The 22,386-nt window shown below is 39.8% G+C and overlaps 2 protein-coding genes across 2 annotated transcripts; one reads left to right on the top strand and one right to left on the bottom strand.

Annotated features, from left to right (window-relative positions):
- The first annotated feature begins 4,322 nt into the window (after positions 1–4,322).
- Positions 4,323–7,294, top strand: LOC136204111 (protein PEROXIN-4). Its single transcript, XM_065995308.1, has 6 exons — positions 4,323–4,620; positions 4,919–4,990; positions 5,179–5,298; positions 5,376–5,504; positions 6,014–6,143; positions 6,680–7,294. The coding sequence occupies exons 2-6, from the start codon at positions 4,985–4,987 to the stop codon at positions 6,766–6,768; spliced, it is 474 nt and encodes a 157-aa protein (XP_065851380.1). The 5' UTR covers positions 4,323–4,620; positions 4,919–4,984; the 3' UTR covers positions 6,769–7,294.
- A 436-nt stretch (positions 7,295–7,730) lies between these two features.
- On the bottom strand, positions 7,731–21,863 carry LOC136204110 (uncharacterized). Its single transcript, XM_065995307.1, has 13 exons — positions 21,523–21,863; positions 21,362–21,441; positions 21,210–21,290; positions 21,023–21,148; positions 20,806–20,892; positions 20,557–20,610; positions 9,469–9,559; positions 9,312–9,382; positions 9,157–9,226; positions 8,974–9,026; positions 8,707–8,800; positions 8,170–8,267; positions 7,731–8,054 (listed from the first exon to the last, which is right to left on the bottom strand). The coding sequence occupies exons 1-13, from the start codon at positions 21,800–21,802 to the stop codon at positions 7,965–7,967; spliced, it is 1,275 nt and encodes a 424-aa protein (XP_065851379.1). The 5' UTR covers positions 21,803–21,863; the 3' UTR covers positions 7,731–7,964.
- Between the last annotated feature and the right edge of the window lie 523 nt (positions 21,864–22,386).

Genomic DNA, 22,386 nt, shown 5'->3' with positions numbered 1-22,386 from the left:
TTGTCTGTTGTTCGTTGAACTCAGTGGCTTCATTGTGAAGCAGTTTAGCAAGCCTTCTGGATCCTTCTGCTTGTTGGGCTAAGTTGGTTCACAAGCTTTGGATCTTGTTTGCTTGGGATTTGACTTTGCTTAATGGGCTTTGGGCATTCGTCTTAATGTTTTCAACACTTGTGAATTAAATACTTAAACACCACTTGAACAAACACATTAGTAACACTTAAATCAAAGCATTTAAATTTGATGTGTTGGAATATATTATCTTAGGGATTTAATTCTAATTTAGATAATTTTGTCAAATCAAAATCATTGTGGAAATGTGTTTCAACAAACCTATCTCAGCATCGCCCAAAACAACATCATACATGCAACCAATCAGTTCAAACCAACATAACAATATATATACTCAATAAGTGAAAGAAATCTTCCCATATGCTAAAGGCATGAACTGATTGACAATCTCTTCAGTCAGCCTTCCCATGTACTTAAGCATTCTTACTATCCCTGCAAATAGTATGTTAAAATAAAAAAGAATCAGATGAGTTCATAACATTTTCAACATCACACACTATATTGCCCTGGGTTAAAAAAAGATAAAGACTCAAGCTTTTCATTAGTGAATCTACCAATGAGTACAATAAAATTAGTGTATCTAAGCGAGAGATATAACCTTTTTAACAAAAGGTCTGAAAATTAATAGGTCCTTATTCCAGCTGTTGAAATTCACATACACAAGAGTAAATCGGATGAGGAAAATAGATTAAGGAACAATGAAGCTCTAATACATCCAGGAATGAAAAAATATGGCTTACCAGTATCGTGTTTCGATCCCACTCTCTATGATTGCATGTAGAAAGCAACCATGGAGATAGAGAGGGATGAAGATGGCGAAACCTAAAATGGTGTTTGAGATGAGAGAGTGGGGTTTATATATGAGATGAGAAAATTTAGTCAAACTGGCATTAAGTAAGATGAAGTCGAAGAAAGCAGTAGGACCTGATGGCATCCCTATTGAGATTTGGAGATGTTTGGGAGAAAGAGGAATCGAATGGTTGACGACGTTCTTCAACAAAATTTGGAGAAACAATAAGATGCCATCAGAATGGAGGAAAAGTATCTTAATCCCTTTGTATAAGAACAAAGGCGATGTCCAAGATTGTGCCAACTATCGGGGAATCAAATTAATGAGTCACACTATGAAACTTTGGGAGCGAGTGATCGAACAAAGGCTAAGGAGGACGGTGAAGATCTCGGAAAACCAATTTGGCTTTATGCCGGGAAGATCAACTATGGAAGCCATCCATCTAATGAGACAATTAATGGAGCACTATCGAAATAAGAAGAAAGACTTGCATATGGTTTTCATTGACTTGGAGAAATCATATGATAAGGTACCAAGGGAAGTACTTTGTTGGGCCTTGATAAGGAAAGGCATTTCGCGGAAATATATTGACATCATAAAGGACATGTATGAGGGAGTATGCACGAGTGTACGTACTAGTGTTGGGAAGACTGAAGAGTTTCCTATTACGATTGGAGTGCATCAAGGTTCCGCACTAAGCCCATTTCTTTTTGCCATCGTTATGGATGAACTAACAAGTTCACTTCAAGATGGTATACCATGGTGCATGCTGTTTGCAGATGATATTGTGTTGGTTGATGAGACGAAAGAAGGAGTGGAGAGGAAGTTGGAACTATGGAGACAAACTCTAGAATCTAGAGGCTTTAAGTTGAGCCGAAGTAAGACAGAATATTTGGAGTGTAAGTTTAGCGGCCATAGGAGTAGGGAGGCAGGGACAATCACCCTAGATGAGAGAGTTGTTCAGGCCTCGGATTGCTTCCGGTATTTAGGATCTATTATCCAAACGGATGGAGAAGTAGATGGAGATGTTGCTCATAGGATTAAAGCTGGTTGGTCGAAGTGGAAGAGTGCTACGGGCTTCCTTTGTGACCCCGGCATGCCTAATAGATTGAAGGGAAAATTCTACCGGACGGCAATTAGACCAGCATTGTTATATGGTACGGAGTGTTGGGCAGTGAAACACTGCCACATCCATAAGATGTCGGTGGTGGAGATGCGTATGTTGAGATGGATGTGTGGTCATACGAAAAAGGATCGGGTGCGTAATGAAATAATTAGGACAAAAGTAGGGGTCACATCTATTGAGAATAAAATGAGAGAAAATCGACTAAGGTGGTTTGGCCATGTGAGACGTAGAGTTTGATGCGCCGGTTAGGAGAACCGAAGTGTGGCAAAGGGATGTAGTGGTGAGGGGTAGGGGAAGGTTCATGTTAGCCGACCCCGAATCATTTCGGGACTAAGGCTCTGTTGTTGTTGTTGATTGAGCGCCTAAATTTGTTATATGTTTTAATTGGCCGCGTAAGTGAAATTTCATTTGCCGCTTTGTTTTGTTTTCCGCATACAATGACAGTCATTTATTACAAGTGTCATCTGATGAGCAAGTAAATTTTAACGAAAACGCGTGTTTTCTTTGGATGATAGAATTGTGTCATCAGAAGGCCACATGTGAATCGAGCACGTTTTTAATTAAGCTTTTAGATGACATAATTTTAATATACTATCACGAAAAATAATCAGACAACACGAAAACAAATGTCTGTCATGTGAAAGGGAAATTGACATAGTGTAAGCACTGTAGGTCAGGTGTCTAAAAGCAAACTACTGTGCTAATAGAGAGGGATTGGATCTGTTCAGGGCTAGGAACTCGCAATCTAATATATGGAGGAGCATTATGATAGGATCAAGTCTTTTGGCTAAAGGGATTGGTCGGGTTGTTCAAAATGGTTAAAAAAACTCTCTTCTGGCAGGACATCTGGTGTGGAGAGGATCGTTTGCTTGGTAAAGTTGTTGTTGATATTCCTAAAAATTGGCTGATCCGCATAGTGGCGGATTATTGGCAAAGGTCGTCATGGGATTGGCAGTCTCTAAGGGCACTGCTCCCTGAACGCCTGCTGATGGAAATTGCTTATGTGGTTATTCTTCCAGAAACGACGTATATTGATGACTGGTGTTGGAGATTCTAAAAAACGGACCGGTACACTGCTACTGTTGGTTTTGATTTAATAAAAACCATGTTGGTAGGAGCAGCAATGGTAATCCACGTATGGAAGTTTGGTCATCGGCCAGTGGTTTGGCGTCTTGAGATTTCGGAACGGCTTCGCAGCTTCATATGGTTAACTGGACACAACGGATTGCTGTGTAATGAAAATAGGAAGGTACATCACCTTACAGATAGTTTGGAATGTATTGAGTGTGGTGAAGCGGAGAGTCAAATACATGTTTTGTGTGATTGTCCAAAAGCGGCGGAAATATGGCTCAAATTCATTCCAATCACTCATCGTAGCCAGTTTTTCAATATGGATTGCAAAGACTGGCTTTGGAAGAATTTAACGTATATGGATGCGTATGATGGTATCCCCTGGTTGTGTCTATTTTCAATGTGTTTATGGTGGATTTGGAAATGGCATTGTCAAATGGTGTTTGGAGATGCGGAGTGGGTACGAGATAAGGCGATATTCGTCATACCTCGAGTGAAGGAAGTCATAAATGCACGACTTTTGCTAGTTAATGCTGCATGTGCTAAAAGTAGGGATATTTGGATTCGATGGTGCCCTCCGAACATGTCCTGGATTAAGGTAAATACTGATGGTGCCAGTAAAGGAAACTCAGGCCCATCATCTGCTGCGGGCTTAATCAGGGATGAACAGGGACACCGGAGATGTGGATTTATGGTTAATCTCGGTGTTTGTACGATTGTATTAGCCGAGCTTTGGGGTCTCTACTTCGGACTTAAAATGGCTTGGGGTAGAGGTTACAGAAGGGTCCAAGTGGAGCTTGATTCACAGACTGTCCTAGCGATGACATGGGGAGACTGGCCCGCACCACCGATTAGCATGGCTGTTGACGAGATGCCAGGAGTACAAGAGTCGAGATTGGGAGCTGAGTCTGATTCATACATTTCGTGAAGGTAATCATGCTGTTGACTTGATGACGAACTTCGCAGAGTCATTTCTTTTGGGTCATCACGAGTGTGATGCTTCCTGTAGGCCTCCATACTATTCTTTGTGAGGATCAGCTTGACCGATACTTATATAGGATAGATCGTTAATTAGTTTTGTTTTTCGTGTTTTGTTTGTGTTTCACCCTCCTCCAATTAAAAAGAACATTAATTGAACTATAAATTCCATTTGATTTATATAGGAATTTTCACCTTCACCTACCTTAATGAACAACAAGTGAATTTGATAAATCGTTAAAGATAGGCTTATTAAACCTTCATCTCCCACCTCTTACTCTCTCTCTCTCCGACCCATTTCTCTGTCTTCATCTTTCCACCCTTTTTTTTTTTTTTTTTTTGGTTTTTGATAGACATCTTTCCACTTTCGATATCCCCTTTCCTTGCTTTGTGTCTGCGGTTCCAAGTTCTCTGTCTTCGATCCCCTTTTCTCCATTTGCTATCAGCCTTTTCCCTCTCGATTGGACGCTCTCACTGTCGATCGGAACATCTCCCTCTCCGATCTGACCCTGTGCGTGGCTGGGCTCTTTTTTCTTCTCCCTCTCCGGAGTTGGGTTCTCCTTGGCTGGATTTTTCTTCTGTTGATGTAAGTGTTGGAACATCGCTCTCTTTCTGTTTCATTCAAGTTTGTAGGAAGTTATGCTCTTAAACCCCTTCTCCTTATGAAGAGCTCGTCTTTTACATTTCTTTCTAGGTTTCTAGAAATAGTTTCCTGTCCGTTAACTTATTCATTTTTTATATATTTTTTCCTTGTGTCTCAATTTCTAGTTTTATTCTGTGATTGAATTTTTTTTCATATCCTGATGAGAATGAATTTGCGAATTTATAAGCAGAAATGATATGTTTTTGTTTGGAATATAGTTAATTTAATCACAATCGTGCAGTTGTTGGGATCAGCTTCAGATTTATAGGTTTCTACAAGTACTTTGGTTTACTAATTGACGACTACCATGCAGGTTTGCCTCATTGCTTCTTGATTCTTCTGATTATATATCTTTAGATATAACAACAACAACAATAATAATAATAAATCATAATACAAAAGTATAACAAGATTGCTGTTTTCTCAATTTTGTGATAAAATTGTACACTAGTTACACATTTATGCACTTTAAGGTGTTCACCTTTGCAATTGTGAGTGCAGGCATCAAGGGCAAGGTTGTTCAAGGAATACAAAGAGGTGCAGCGAGAGAAAACAGCTGATCCTGATATTCAACTAGTTTGTGATGATTCCAACATCTTCAAGTGGAATGCTCTTATCAAGGTAAGCTTAGTTTTTTGAGAGAAAGCAACAGTTGAGTTGTCCAAAGGATTGATTTCTTTCTTGTTTTCTTTATAAAGGGACCTACAGAGACTCCATATGAGGGTGGAGTCTTCCAGCTTGCTTTCTCTGTTCCAGAGCAGTATCCTTTGCAACCTCCTCAAGTGAGGTTCCTGACAAAAATATTTCATCCAAATGTGCATTTTAAGGTATGAATTGTATATTATGATAGCTTCATCTCAGTCTTTGGACTTTCGGTTTCCCAATCATATTAAACATTCAAATTACGTTAGCTGAAAAAGACTACAATTTACAATAGTTGGAAACCTTATTATGAGTTGTACCTATTAAGAGTTCAAATCATTTTTCCCCACTTCTGATGATGACTTTTTTTGTTATTTACCTCTTATCTATCAAATATGTACAAACTACTAAAAATTAGTTTACTTTCAGTTATTTATTATTCTTTCTCTGGCTTTGAAAGGAACTTGTGAAACCTTATCTACCTCTGGTCATAATTAGTTACGGTTATTGTTGTGGACCCTGTACTAGCCGCTAACTTGTGAGTTGTGAATTAGCATTTGGTGAGATTGTGGGTTGTCCCTTTACCTTTACCCCCTTCTTTTGTCATGTCATGCGTATACGAAGCATTATTAACTTCAGGAGAGTGACAGAGTTGCATCAATGTTAACGGTTTTGTGATTCATTTTGCTGGCAGACAGGAGAGATATGCCTTGATATCTTGAAGAATGCCTGGAGTCCAGCTTGGACTCTTCAGTCTGTTTGCAGGGCAATAATTGCTTTGATGGCCCACCCTGAACCCGATAGCCCTTTGAACTGTGATTCTGGTCAGTTGATCCAAATTTGAATGCTTCTCTTTTGTAATAATTTTGAAAGACAGGAAGAAGATATCTGCAAATAGAGTGCATGTGTTGTTTATGAACATGATAGTTGGGGAGGAAGCCTTTTTTTTTTTTAAACAAGTAGTAAAGAAGAGTGGGATAAGAATTATCATTTATGAAGGATAAGAAGTACCGAGCATGTGTTATCCTCAGTGTGTACCTTTTTGATTGACTTGTTATATGTAATTATCGAATCCCCTTTGTCTTCAATGTTGTTTCTGTCTAAGTACTTGGATGAAATTTGAGGATGCATTACAGATGATAGTGATTAGGAAGGAAATAGGATTATAGTTGGCTTGTTAACTTCGTTCTTACTTTCAGACAATATCTGAAATACCAGTTAAATGTGATACTTAGTCAATAGTAAACAACTCACAACATCATTGACTAGTTCTGAATGTACTCTTTTTATTGATCTTTTGACTGATTAAATAAACAAATGGTTCTGTTTTGCATACTTGATAATCGCTACTCTGGTGCAGGTAATCTTCTGAGATCAGGTGACATCAGAGGTTATCAATCTATGGCAAGAATGTATACTAGACTTGCAGCCTCACCAAAGAAAGGGTGAATCCCTTTTATTATAGGGATAAGTTACCAAAATATTAGGGAAGAGGCAATTTGGCCTCTATGTAAAAACATAATATCAGTCCCAACGTTGTCAAATGGTACAATTACAACCCTCCCTAACAGAAATTATGACATATGAGATGACTATGCCATTAACTCTTCTACACTTAGGCGTCACATATTTCAGTTACAATATCACTTTCATCTCTTATCATTACGAATTGACAAACTCTATGCCATCTGATCTGATGTGTCAATTTCTGCTACCGAAGTCTTTAATTATGCATTTGACAAACTTTGGAACTGGATTTGTGTTGTTTTGTACATGGAGGTTAAATTGACTCTTCCCTAAGAACCTTTGAAGCTATTTTGATAACTTATCCCTTTATTGTAAGAACACATGGTATGAGTGTGCAAGAAATGTGACAACTGGTTAATCAAAATTATTGCAGTGTGATGTAGCTTCAAACCCATTTCTAAAGTCTTTTTCAACAGTCTTGTTGAGCAATATATCTTTACTTCATGCATGCTTCCTGCTAATTTTCTCTTAGTTCCATAACAGTATACAGGTGTTATTTTAATTTTTTTTACAACTTATTGATCTGTTTGAATTGAGTTGAGCTGTTCAACTGTCACTTGATAAAAATAAAAATAAAAATAAAATACAATGTTAACAAATGTTGGGTAAACTGATCCTGTTCAAGATTGTGGGGTTACTAGGAAATAAGAACTTGTTCCCGATTCCTGTTTTTTTATTCTATTGGAATTTTGTAAGACCAAGAAAGTTGAAGGCATACTTTTGTTCAGCGAATTATGTTCTAGCATTGAATATAACCGATTTGTGGCCAATTTTTATGGCACTATCAATGAAATGTTTATTGTTCTTCTGGAATCAAAAGAGTAAACCTATTGATAAATTAACAAAGTACCACAGCAAATAAACTTAAGCTTTTAAGCCAAATAGCAATTGGAAGGTACTGAAGGGTGATAATTGATTGGGAGAAATCATCTGATGAGCCCGATCTCAATTACAAATATAAATGGCAACTTGAAAATATAAATATTGAACATATTCAAAACATCCTTTGATCTGACTTCAGCTACATATATTTCACAGTGAAAACATTCCGTTGCAAAACAGAAGAATGCAACTGATAGCATATTACAACAGAAAAACAGACGATGAGCTGAATAGCATCAATGCTTAAGGAACTTATCAAACCAATCACTCGCTTGTTTCACCATTAATGGTGTCATTTGATGTCCAATTCCAGGTTGTGCAGTTAGCTGCTTGTTATGGAGATAATATCATCAAGGCATTAAACAAATACATGTCAGAGACAATGGGACTATAAAATCTTATCTGTAGCCTGTTAAAAGGAATACTACCATAAGTTCATACCTCAAAATTATCAGGATGCTTGGCCTCTTCATATGCCTTGCAAGCTCTTGATTTGGGAACATCTAAACCTGCAAGTGGACAACGGGGATCTTCTGCACCTGCAATTTTCAAATCCAAGCAAATACTTCAATCCAAAATATATGTTTTCAACGAGATTAAGATCAATCTGGACATTGATGAAGTTGGTGCAAAAAAATGTATATTCATTTAAAATTACAGAGTGGGTAGGAGGAGGAATAACTTTGAGCTGAGATCGGGAAATGCTAAATGCATGTAACTCTATGTGTTACTCATGATTGGGACCGAACAAACATTGCATGGCGATAGCCTAGGTCAGAATCAATCTAATATGCCTAGACAAGTCACCATAGACAACCTTCAAAAAACTAGTTTGCTTTTGCTAATCCTACGAAATCAGAGTTAGATTTTTTTATGCTTCCATAAGCAATGTGTTCTCTCTTTTCACTTCATTGCTTTAGGGAAACTCTGCTTAACGGAAGAGAGGCATACTTATAAGGGGGAAGGAAGGAATTTTACCATTAATAATTAGAAGTGGGCGTGGAGCAATGGCTGGAATTGTGTATGGCGCATCAAAGCAAGAAGCCAAACCTGGAGCAATCCTATCCCACACCTGTTAAGGAATGTAAAGGTGTAATATTTTGAAAAAGACAAGCCAGCCACAGGGATTTGGTACTGCAGAAAAATAAAGGCTAGGCCTAGAAGTTACTTGATACGGTGATATAAAGTCTATTGATATACCACGTCCAACATCGACATATATGTTCACAGTGAAAGGTAACTGACCTTGTCAACAACTTCTTTATCAATTGCGCTCTTGCCTAAATCTTTTTGTGCTTCTGCAGCAAAAAACTTTCTGCCAGTCAGGGAATTAGAAGCTGAGGAGTCCAGTTAATTCAAAGATAAGACCCAAAAAGAAACTCGCAACTTGTGTTTCAGTTCTCAACGTATGCACTTCCTGTGTATTACCTTCAAATAGAGGCCTTATACTGTCAACCCGCCCGTGCCATTTATCATTTTCTATGGCCCAACGAAACCCCTAAAATGCATTTCACATAGTTCGGATAGTTATTCAATACACATTTTTCCTGCTATTAATCAAGTTCACATTATTCTAAAAATACCTGCACACCAATTATAGGAGCAACTACTCCATATCTAGTGTCAGCAGCAGCACCAAACCATGCATGCATTCCTATATTACACAATTGTGTAGAAATTGTTAAGCAAAAAGAATGTTTGACCATAATTTAGTAACCATCTTCAATTTAATTAACCAACCTCCCAGTGATTCGCCAGTAATCCCTATTCTGGTAGGGTCTATATCTTCTCTATGTGTAAGATAATCTGCCAGTTTTATCAAGTCCCAAGCCTGTAATAATAATCAAGAGCTCGGGTTACTAGCTTTAATAGGATCAGTTTAGTTAATTTAAAACAGATTAGGAATTAGTTCAATATGTAAGGGTAGACTAGTATTTTTCATATTTCTAGCTGTTGTATATAACTGACCTTAATTGTCAGTTGTAGATTAACGATTCTTCCGCTCTCTAAGCTACGATTTTCTTTTTCTCACTCATCGAGTTACTCTGTAATCTTCTCATAGATTTAACAATGTTCTTGATTCTTCAATGCTAATTGACTCATATTCTTCAATGATTTCGAATTCCCTCGTCAATTTCTGTTTCATCAAGACCAGATCTAGGTTTTGATTTTCATCGCAATTTCTTCCAAATCTTTCAATTGCGAAATTCATCTCTGTGTTTGAAGAATCGCAAATCAAACCAATCCTTCCCTCATCTCTTCATCGAGTGGTCCAACTTTGATCGGTCAATCAGCAGGATCAATTGATCCTTCACAAAATCCTTCAAGCTGTTTTTATCTTCACTCAGGAGAGAATCCGAGTCTTGTTCTTGTTGCTCAACTACTCACAGGAAACAATTATCACTCATGGAGTCGCGAATTCAAGCGAGCGTTGCGAGCCAAAAACAAATTGTCATTCATCGATGGAAGTATGAAGATTCCTGCAATTGGACATGATTCTCATCCGCCTGGGAAAGATGCAACACAATGATTTTTTCTTGGATTAGTAGATCTGTAAGTCCTTCGATTGCTCTTAGCATTCAATATTTTGACAATGCTTGCGATGCTTGGTTGAATCTTGAAAAAAGGTATTCTCAGGGTGATTCTATTAAGATTTCTGAACTTCAGGAACAATTGTATTCTTTTAGTCAAGGATCTTTGTCTATCACAGATTACTATACACAACAAATGATAGTTTGGGAAGAGTTGATTAACTTTAGGCCATTATCTTTGTGTATTTGCACACCTGCTTGTAAATGTGCACCTCTGTTGACAAAAGCTAAGAAGTTTCAGGAAGAGGATCTTGTTATTAGGTTTCTCAAAGGTTTGAATGCAGACTATAGTGTTGTTAGGTCTCAAATTTTCCTTATCAAGCCTATGTCAGATCTTACAACCATTTTGTCAATGGTCTTGCAACAAGAAAGGCAAAATTTGTCTAGTTCGTCTCACTATCAAGATAAGAAGAAAACTGGAGCCAAATGAAAACTGGAGCCAAATGCAGTTCTTGTGATAAACCTGGTCACACTATTGACCAGTGTTATAGGAAGCATGGTTTTCCACCGAATTTCAAATTTACCAAAGGCAAGAAGGGGAATGTGACTGGAAATGTTGTTAGTGAAGATGGTGGTTCTTCAAGAGATCATACTCAGATAGTACATTCTGCACAGCCAGGGCATTCTGCTTTCTATCCAGGGCAAGTTGTTGAGGCTGGACAAACCGGCATCACTTTATCTAAGGATCAATATGCCAAACTGATTGGCATGCTTGATGATCATAACAACAACAATGCTGTTCATCCTTCCCATATTGTTGGCAATGTGGTGTCAGGTACATTTTCTCTACCTCATAAACAGCAAGATAGTCTACAGTCTCTTAGTATAGAGTGGATTTTGGATAGTGGTGCTACAGACCACATAAGTAATACTAAATCTTGCTTTCAGGACTTACATACGGTTTCTAATGTTACTGTTAGGCTGCCTAACAATCAACAAATTGTTGTCCAACACATTGGCACTGTTAAATTGAATGGTCATATTGTATTGTCTAATGTGTTTTACATTCTAAGTTTTAAATTTAACATAGTTTCAGTTAGTAGATTAATTGCAGATGGCAAAATTGCTTGCATTTTTGCTGACAGAAATTGTTCTATACAGGACACACATCTTCAGCTGATGATTGGTTCAGCTAGGTTGTGCAATGGGTTGTATGTTCTATCACAGGAATGCAACTCCCCTCATAGTTTAATTTCTGTTGTTACTGCAAATAAATCACAGCCTTTTTCTGCCAAGGAATTATGGCATCATAGACTGGGACATTTTCCTTTTTCAAAGTTAGATATGATAGGAGGATTACCTATCTCTTTTACTTGTAATAAAACCACACTTGTTGAACATGTTGATTGCAATGTATGTCCTTTAGCTAAAATGAAAAGACTTTCATTTCCTTTAAGTGAGACTGTAACTACTTCTGTTTTTGAGCTAATACATGTTGATGTATGGGGTCCTTTTAATACCGAGTCTTTTGCTGGATATAAGTACTTTCTTACTATTATAGATGACTATAGTAGGTTTACTTGGATATATTTGCTAAAATCTAAATCTCAGGCTCCTAAGTGCATTAAGGGTTTCTATGCTTATGTTCATATTCATTTTGACAAACCTATTAAGACCATCAGAAGTGATAATGCTCCTGAACTCAAACTAGTGGATTTTTGTATAGAAAAAGGTATTGTACACCAGTTTAGTTGTCCATATACTCCTCAACAGAATAGTATAGTGGAAAGGAAACATCAACATTTGTTTAGTGTAGCTAGAGCTTTAAGATTTCAATCTGCTTCACCTTTAGAGTTTTGGACAGATTGCATATTGCATGCTGCTTACTTGATTAATATGTATCCGACACCAGTCTTACAGAACAAAACGCCTTTTGAAGTTTTACATGGTAAAGAACCTGTGTATACTGATTTGAAAGTGTTTGGTAGTTTAGCTTACATAATTAATTTTGGTCCAGGAAAAACAAAATTTGATACTAGATCCATTCCTTGCATTTTTGTAGGTTATAAACCTAATGTAAAAGGTTACAAGGTTTATAATTTACTTACTCATTCATACACAGTGTCAAGGGATGTGAAATTTGTTGAGCATATTTTTCCATTTAAACAGGAACATACTTCTTTATTTCCTGAAACTATTAATCCATCTTTAAATATTGATTTTTTTGCAAAGTTTGGCACCTACATTTGATGATACTGAACAGGTTCATTGATACAGATTGAAAGCGATAAATGGAGGTTTTAATCGTAAACCAACAAAGAGTTTCTTCTCTAGCTAAACTAGAAGGAGTGAATCCCAATAACAAGGTATAAACCTCAGTTCTCAAAGAGAATAATGTTGATTGATAAAAGTTGCCGTCATTCTGAAAAAAATGAGGGTTTAAATACTCCCCTCTAATAATGACAAAAGACAAAGATTACCCCTACTAGGGTTACATTCAGGTTATCGACTGAAGGGTAAAATGGGTGATACGCCCCGACAATCGGTACAATGGTACAGGTACGGATTGTCAGGGTTGTTGGTGAATTACTTCGGGAGCAAGTAGTCCGAGAGATCCGCCCAGGGTAGATGTTGATACGCCTCCTTGCGTACTCCTAGATTCGCCCCGCTGGCTTGTCCTGGGGATCCGCCCTCCTAGGTACAACCTTCGTGAGCCTGATGTCTTGGGGATCCGCCAGAGCGCCTGTGATCAGTGATCTTAGTTAGGATGTCCGCATCATTCTCTCCTTCTTTAGAAGAACTCGGCACTGATTCGCCCTGTTTGAACTCCAAAGGACCATCCGACTTCCATGGGCTAAGGTCACGGATGTTGAATGCTGGTGAGATTTTACCAAGCCAGTTCGGCAATGCTATATGATAGGCATTGGCATTGACCTTCTTGGTGATCTTATATGGCCCGTATTTCCTAGGCCGAAGCTTGCTACTGGCGGCGTTGGCGAGTCTCTCTTTGCCCAAGTATACCATAACCTCATCCCCGACTTCAAACTGTAGGTCCCTGCGGTGTTCATCCGCCTTGGTCTTTAACTTCTGATTTCTCTCCTCAAGAGTCTCTTTCACCTCTTGGTGCATCTGTATATAATCCTTGGCCAGCTGGTTGGCGGTCACATTTCCTTTGGGAAGATGGGCTATATCAAGGACGTGATTCGGAGTCTTTGTGTATACCACTTCAAATGGAGATCTCCCGGTTCCCGAATGGATAGAGTCGTTGTAGGCGAACTCAGCTTGGGCTAAAACCACATCCCACATCCTGGGCTTATCCTTACATTTGCTGCGCAGTAAGTTTCCCAAAGTTCTATTGACCACTTCTGTCTGTCCGTCTGTTTGAGGGTGGGCGGTGGTGCTAAATTTCAGAGACGTATCAAACAGAGCCCACAACGTCCGCCAGAAATGACTGAGGAACTTCGTATCACGATCCGAGACAATGCTCTTAGGTACGCCATGTAGCCTTACAATCTCTTTGAAGAATAGCTTCGCTGTTGCCGAAGCATCATTAGTCTTGCGACATGGTATGAAGTGAGCCATCTTTGAAAACCGATCAACCACGACAAAGATGGAATCCATGCCCCTCTGAGTTTTGGGTAACCCTAGGACAAAGTCCATGGACAGATCCTCCCAGATGGTTTCTGGCACAGGCAAAGGTAGCAGCAAGCCAGCATTTGTAGTGCGTCCCTTGGCGGACTGGCAGATATAGCATCGTTCTACTAAGTAGGCAACATCTCTCCTCATCTTAGGCCAGAAATAACGGGAACTTACTGCTTCATAAGTCTTGTCTCGCCCAAAATGCCCTCCAAGGGATCCGCCATGTAGATCCCGAACAACCTTCTCGCGAATGGAGGTGCAAGGTAAGCAAAGCTGGTTGCCCCTCATGAGATACTCATCCATCAGGTGATACGCTCCATCCCCATGCTGGTTCTTACACTTTTCCCAAACACTGCCAAAATCAGGATCCGCCGCATATTCTCCTCGGATGTGTTCAAAATAATCGGTCCCGAGGTTGACTGCCTTTATTAGCGATACCCTTCTACTCAAGGCGTCCGCCACCTTGTTCTGTTTTCCAGCCTTATGGATAAGCTTACAGGGGAACTTATCTATGAAGGCGGACCACCGGGCATGCATGGAGCTTCGAAGTTGCTTCTGACTTCCCAGGTACTTGAGAGCTTGATGGTCAGTGTAGAGGATGAATTCTTTTCCCACCAAGTAATGCTCCCATACTTTCAACGCCCTCACTACAGCATAAAACTCTTGATCATACGTTGCCCACTTTTGCCGTGCTTCACAGAGCTTCTCACTGAAGTATGCAATGGGCCTCTTTTCTTGCATCAAGACACCACCAATCCCAACTCCACTGGCATCACACTCAACTTCGAACAGCTTATCAAAATTGGGATACGCCAGCACTGGCGCTGTACTCAGCTTTTCCTTGATCCAGGCGAAGCTCTCTTCTTAGGCGTCCGCCCACTCGAACCCCCTTCCCTTTTTCAAACATTCCGTCAACGGGGCCACTATGGAACTGAAGTTCTTAATGAATCGACGATAAAACGTTGCTAGCCCATGAAAACTCCTGATATCCCCCACGTTCCTCGGAGTGGGCCATTCTCGGATGGCTCTTACCTTCTCCCCATCAACTTGGACCCCATCGCCACTAACCACGAACCCGAGGAAAACCAGACTTTCCATGACGAAATCACACTTCTTAGTGTTGGCGTATAGCTGGTGTTTCCTTAATAGGTCAAACACTATCCGTAAGTGCTCCACATGCTCCGCCAAGGTCTCACTATGAATCAGGATGTCATCAAAATACACAACTACAAACTTTCCAATCACTGGGCGAAGCACTTGATTCATCAGCCTCATAAAAGTACTGGGGGCGTTGGTCATCCCAAATGGCATAATTAACCATTCATACAATCCATCTCTCGTCTTGAAGGCGATCTTCCACTCATCCCCAGATCGGATTCGTATCTGATGATAACCACTCCTGAGATCAATCTTGGAGAAGACTCGAGATCCGCCAAGTTGGTCCAGCATGTCATCCAACCTTGGAATCGGGAACTTGTACTTGATGGTGATCTTGTTAATAGCCCTACTGTCAACACACATCCGCCAAGACCCATCCTTCTTCGGTGTAAGTAAAGCTGGAACGGCGCAAGGACTCATACTCTCCCTAACGTATCCCATCTCGATGAGTTCCTCCACCTTCTGTCTCATGATGTCATTCTCCTTTGGGCTCATTCGATAATGTGGGAGGCTTGGTAAACTAGCCCCAGGCACAAGATCGATGTGATGTTGGATGTCCCTCAAAGGTGGTAACCCACTTGGCAGTTCGTTAGGGAACAGATCCTGATATTCGCCAAGTAGGCGGGTCACTTCATTCGGCGTCTCCCTTTCGTCCCTTTGGGCGGATTCGTGATTCGCCTTAACCATTACCACTTACACCATTTGGCTCTCTTCACATTCGCTGACAAACGATTTGTGTGTAGGACAAACTACCAAAGTAGATTTCTCGTCGGCCTTTGGCTCTCTCATCATTAGCGTAAGGACGAACTTCACCCCATTCTTCACAAATCTGTAAGTGTTCTCTCTTCCTGCATGGGTGGCATCGTTATCAAACTGCCAGGGTCGGCCCAACAATAGGTGGCAGGCATCCATATCGACCACATCACAACAGACTTCATCACTGTAATCACCAATCACAATAGGTACCCTGCATCTCTGGGTCACCCTAAGCTCACCCACGTTTTTGATCCATCCCACTCTATAAGGGTCGGGATGCGCCTCCGCCAACAACCCGAACTTCTGAACGGCGCTGCTGCTCACAGTGTTCTCTTGGCTCCCACTATCTATTATCACATTGCATCGCCCACCTTTCACAAGACAGCGGGTACTGAATATGCGGTGCCTCTGATCTCCCTCTACCCGGCTGGAGACTAACAAACGCCGTACCACATGAATGGCGTATCTCTCTTCATCCGCCTCATCATCATCTTCTCCTAAGGGTTCGCAAAATACTTCATCCCCTTCGTCATAGTCATCCTCATATCTCTCCACCATGTTGGCGCTCTTCCTCCTAGGACATTCGTTGGATCTATGGCCTGGCTCATTGCACCGAAAACATTTGAAAGGTGCTGGCCTCGCATACGGATTGTTGCTCTTAGGTGGTATAGGTGCTTCCTTGTATGGCCTAGTATCTCCAACAGATCCCCTTCCCACACTGTTAACCTTGGCCCCACTGGCACTCGCCACCTGCTTGCCTTTGTCATAAGACCTCACGTTATCTCTTCCTCCAGGCGTATACTCAGTAGTGGCGGATCTCCTGGATCTCCCGGTCAGTTGGGATTCAGCCTTGAGGGCTAAATTCTTAGCATCTTGTACTCGAACCACCATCTGTGTGCCAATACGATCCTGGATGTTGTATCTCAACCCTTCTAGATACCTAGAGGTCTTTTGGCTTTCAGTTTCAGACAAGTTGGCCCTTGCTGATAGCCTCAAGAACTCTGAGGTATACTCATGGACACTTCGGGTCCCTTGAGAGCATCCCCTGTAGGAGCTGTAAATATACTGCTCATAATCCGGCGGTAAGAACCGCTCCCTCAACATCGCCTTCATCCGTAGCCAAGATCGAATCGGATCTCTGCCCCCTCTTCTTCTTTCTTCCCTCATCTGATCCCACCAAACTGATGCGCCACCCTTCAGGCGATACGCCACCAGCCTTACTTTCCTCTCATCAGGAATCCCAGCATACTCAAAGAAACGTTCAACTTCCGATAACCAGTCTAAGAACCCCTCTATATCCAGTTCGCCTCCAAAAGGCGGTAAGTCTATTTTTAGCTTAAAGGCATCATCTCTATCAAAGTTCCCTAGACCTGGATATCCCCTAGCAACCTCCACACGTCGGTTGTCAACAGGCCCAACATCCCTCATAGTTCTAACGGTATCATCATTTCCGATACCCTCAAAGTCATCACTATCACTATCAGCGTTATGCACAATGACAAAGTTGGGTCTTCTTACCTCAGGATCCCTAGGACCCATTTGTGGAAGCGGTTGTTCACGGACTCCTTCATTTCTCTGGGTCAGTCCTCCCGCAGTGGGTCGGATTATCGCCAGAACCTCCAGCTTGAAGTTTTCGAAGGAGGTGGTTAGCTCCAGGAATCGTTGGTCGGTTTGCCTCTGCCGCTCATGGCTGGCTTGGATCTGCTCCGCAAGGTGCTCCCTCAGCTCCTCATACCTCCGGTCACTGGTTTCCATGGAATCTTGCGGTTGTCGGGGTTGAACCATTGCCAAAAGAAGTTTCAGGTCAGGAAACGATTGGCTCTGATACCAACTGATACAGATTGAAAGCGATAAATGGAGGTTTTAATCGTAAACCAACAAAGAGTTTCTTCTCTAGCTAAACTAGAAGGAGTGAATCCCAATAACAAGGTATAAACCTCAGTTCTCAAAGAGAATAATGTTGATTGATAAAAGTTGTCGTCATTCTTACAAAATGAGGGTTTAAATACTCCCCTCTAATGACAAAAGACAAAGATTACCCCTACTAGGGTTACATTCAGGTTATCGACTGAAGGGTAAAATGGGTGATACGCCCCGACAATCGGTACAATGGTACAGGTACGGATTTGTCAGGGTTGTTGGTGAATTACTTCGGGAGCAAGTAGTCCGAGAGATCCGCCCAGGGTAGATGTTGATACGTCTCCTTGCGTACTCCTAGATTCGCCCCGCTGGCTTGTCCTGGGGATCCGCCCTCCTAGGTACAACCTTCGTGAGCCTGATGTCTTGGGGATCCGCCAGAGCGCCTGTGATCAGTGATCTTAGTTAGGATGTCCGCATCATTCATTCTATACTTTTATCACATATGCATGTTGAACAGAATATTGAAGTTCATACAAATGAACATACGTTATCTACTGATGTTTTTGATAATGCTGTTGTTCATAATGCTCCATCTGTTTCACAACCTAGTTCTGTTCACAAACAAGAACAACCTGTTTTACAACCTGAGCCTGTGGCAAGTAATGAGATGGTAGATGTGATTTTGCCCATTAGAAAGTCTAGTAGGATTAAAAATAAACCTACTTATCTCACTGATTATCATTGTAATCAGTTTAGTTCCATTTCTTTTAATCCTAGTTCCAATGTCAAATATCCTTTGTCTGATGTCATTGGTTATGAGCATTTAAATGATGAGCATAAGCATTATGTTCTCAATCTTACTGTTTTACTTGATCCCAAAACTTACAAAGAGGCTGTAAAGCATGAGTGTTGGAGGAAAGCAATGGATGCAGAGTTAGCTACATTGACACAAACCAAAACTTGGACTTTAGTTGAATTACCTCCAGGAAAGAAAACAGTAGGTAGATTATGGGTGTTCAAGACCAAATTAAACAGTGATGGCACTATAGAAAGACATAAGGCACGTTTAGTTGCAAAGGGCTATACACAAATAGAAGGCATTGACTATAGAGAAACTTTTTCTCCTGTGGTCAAATTAAGCACAGTTAGGCTCTTATTGGCATTGGCTGCTATTCAAAATTGGCCGTTATACCAATGTGATGTGAACAATGCGTTTTTGCATAGAGACTTAGATGAAGAAGTTTATATGGAACCTCCTGAAGGCTTATTTTTACCTAAACCTGGTTTGGTGTATAAATTGCAAAAATCCTTATATGGATTAAAGCAAGCTAGTAGGCAATGGAATTCTAAATTGACTACTTTTCTGCAATCTCATGGTTATAAGCAATGTGAATCTGAACATTCCATGTTTTTCAAAGAAAATTCACATTTAATTACTGTGTTACTGGTTTATGTAGATGATATTATACTCAGAGGTAATGCTTGTGCTGAGATTGATCATATTAAAAGGCTTCTAAATGATAAGTTTAGAATAAAGGATCTTGGACAACTAAAATTTTTCCTTGGTTTAGAAATTGCCAGAAATTCTACAGGTATACATATCTCACAAAGAAAATACACCTTGGAGCTTCTACAAGATGTTGGACTACTGGCAGCCAAACCAGCGAGTACGCCTATGGATCCAACACTGAGATTGTCAAAGGATCAAGGAGAGCCTTTAGAGGATGCCACAGTGTACAGGAGATTGATAGGAAGGTTGATTTACTTGACAAATACCAGACCAGACATCACCTTTGCAGTCAACAGTCTTAGTCAGTATTTGTCGAAACCAACAGATGAACATATGAAAGCTGCCAAAAGAGTTCTTCTTTATTTGAAGAAATCTCCAGGACAATGGTTATTTTACTCAAACAAGTCTGAGTTAGCCTTAAAAGCTTTTTCAGATGCAGATTGAGCAACGTGTAAAGATACAAGAAGATCAGTTACAGGTTTCTATGTTTTTCTGGGCAGTTCTTTAGTAAGTTGGAAAAGTAAGAAACAAGTAACCATTTCCAGATCTTCAACGGAGGCAGAGTACAGGGCCATGGCATCTGTTGCTGCAGAGGTTCAATGGTTGACATATCTATTGCAATTCCTTGGAGTGAAGCACAAAATTCCCATTCCAATTTTCTGTGACAACAAATCAGCCATTTACCTCACCAGCAACTCTACTTTTCATGAGCGTACAAAGCACATCGAGTTGGATTGTCACTTTGTGAGAGAGAAACACAAAGCAGGACTCATTCATCCTCTTGCTGTTACAACAACAAATCAACTGGCAGATATCCTGACCAAGGCTTTGCCATCAAGACAGTTTACTTTTTTCTTAAACAAGCTTGGATTGCTCAATAAATAGGATCAGTTTAGTTAATTTAAGGACAGATTAGGAATTAGTTCAATATGTAAGGGTAGACTAGTATTTTTCATATTTCTAGTTGTTGTATATAACTGACCTTAATTGTCAGTTGTAGATTAACGATTCTTCCGATCTCTAAGTTACGATTAATTTAAGGACAGATTAGGAATTAGTTCAATATGTAAGGGTAGACTAATATTTTTCATATTTCTAGCTGTTGTATATAACTGACCTTAATTGTCAGTTGTAGATTAACAATTCTTCCGCTCTCTAAGTTACGATTTTCTTTTTCTCACTCATCGAGTTACTCTGTAATCTTCTCATAGATTCAACAATGTTCTTGATTATTCAATGCTAATTGACTCATATTCATCACAATCTTAATTTTGTTAAACTTCAAGTTTCATTTCTTCAAGTATCAGTTAATTGAAAGCCTAGATGGGTCTCATCCATTGCAAAAAGAATATATAGATATAATATAGAAGTTACCGTGTCAAATATGAATGGCATTGTATCACACTTCTTCCATGATGAAATAAGAGCCTGCATTAGAATATTATAGCAGAGTTTATCAAAGTCATTCTTTGGAGAGAATATCACTCTGCAAGTTTACATTGTAGTAAGTAAATGGAGAGTATGCACATCCCATAGCAGAACCCTCGTCCTCGTGTAAATCTCAGGAATTTGAAAAGAATAACAAGATCAGGAGACTAAATTAAAGCAACATCTCTTACTCACATCTCGATAAGTGGTTTTAGTAGTGGCACGTTCACCATGGTAGCGAGAGTCGATTGCAATGGCTATATACCCTCGAGAAGCATAGGCCTGGAGGGAATTAAAACAAAAACAAGAATGAACAATGTCTTTTCCATGAGGGAGGGCTAGGGCTAGGGCTAGGCTATCAGACAACAACACAAGAATAACAAATAGAGAGATGAAGAATACAAGTAAATACCTCCAGCAACGGCCTTAACCACTCTTTGCACTTGTTAGTGCTATGCAGAAAAACAACAGCAGGCCTTCTTTCTTTGGTATCTTTCAAGCTCAAGATTAACACAGGCAAGCGCCCTTGCTCCCCTGCCTACTAATTAATTAATTAATTAATTAATTTAATCACGAATCAACTCCAATGGAAATTATACCTCAGTGATCAAATAAATATTCTCCTCTCGAAGTAAGTGGTTAAAATTCTCAATCTCGGCTTTTGGACAAGACTCCATCGCCTAAAGGAAAAAAAAGAAAAAAAGAATAAGAAATCAGATTTCTGAAAGAAGTAGAAGAAGAAAGCAAATACCTCGCTCTTGTCTGTTATCAACGTTGTATCCTGAAACAAGGGATTGAGCAGTGGTTTTGCGTTGTGAACAGATAGAGGAACTGGAAATCAAAATAGAAATCTGCATAAACATAAAACAAACCAATGAATCAATTAAAAAAGGAGGGAAGTTGTGATTAGACCTTGAGGGGATCTTCTGGTACGAAGAAGTTGAAGGAAACGAGATCGGATCTCATCGGAATGAAGAGAATATTGATCCATGAGAAATGAAGGAGTAGTTGGTTGAGTAGGTGATGCTGCATGTTTGTTTAGACCTCGGGAGTCGTATTTATAAATTTTACAGTGAGTGAAATTTGGCGGGGAAGCATGGAGTGGGCACGTGCCAAGTGTGTGGGAGGGAAAGTGGATCCGTAGGGAATGGACGGGTGATAGAAGAGTGATCATCATCGAGTTCAGTTCCATGATTATTCCTAGTTTCTAGCTTTACCTTCTTTCTTTCTCAAAGCAGGAGAGAGAGATGATTATTATCTCACGTTTTTATCTTTTGGATATAAAACAGATTTTTGCCTCAATCAATCTGTGGACGACTTACGCACCTAATTTTAATTTTTTTTTTATATAAATTAAAGAAAAAAAATACAAAAAAAAAATAAAAATTTATGGTTTGTCGAATTTTTAAAAACAATTTCTATAGTTGCAAAATCAACAACTCTGTCCTAAATTATTATCATTATCATAATATTTAACTCATTTGAAGCAATTAAAAACACTGACTTTGTATCTAAAAATTTCAAAGCGTTTAACCTAGATTTCGAGTTCGAATTTTACAATATACAAAAAGTTTTAATTGGAAAATGATCAACAAAAAAAATAAAATGCTACATGACAAGAGCATAGAGAATGTCAAAGGTTTGTTGGCTGCAATTCTAGACATTTTATTGATGATGAGAAATGGGACATTCATTGGAGTCCCTGTTTCTAGATGCCATAACAGGCATAGATCAAGTTCCTTTATAACTCTAGAGTTTTGGGTGTGAAGATTAAGC

Source organism: Euphorbia lathyris, chromosome 8 (assembly GCF_963576675.1).
Source record: "Euphorbia lathyris chromosome 8, ddEupLath1.1, whole genome shotgun sequence".
NCBI classification, from domain to species: Eukaryota; Viridiplantae; Streptophyta; class Magnoliopsida; order Malpighiales; family Euphorbiaceae; genus Euphorbia; species Euphorbia lathyris.
Note: the sequence above shows the minus strand (reverse complement) of the source record. Positions and strands in the feature narration are given on the sequence as shown.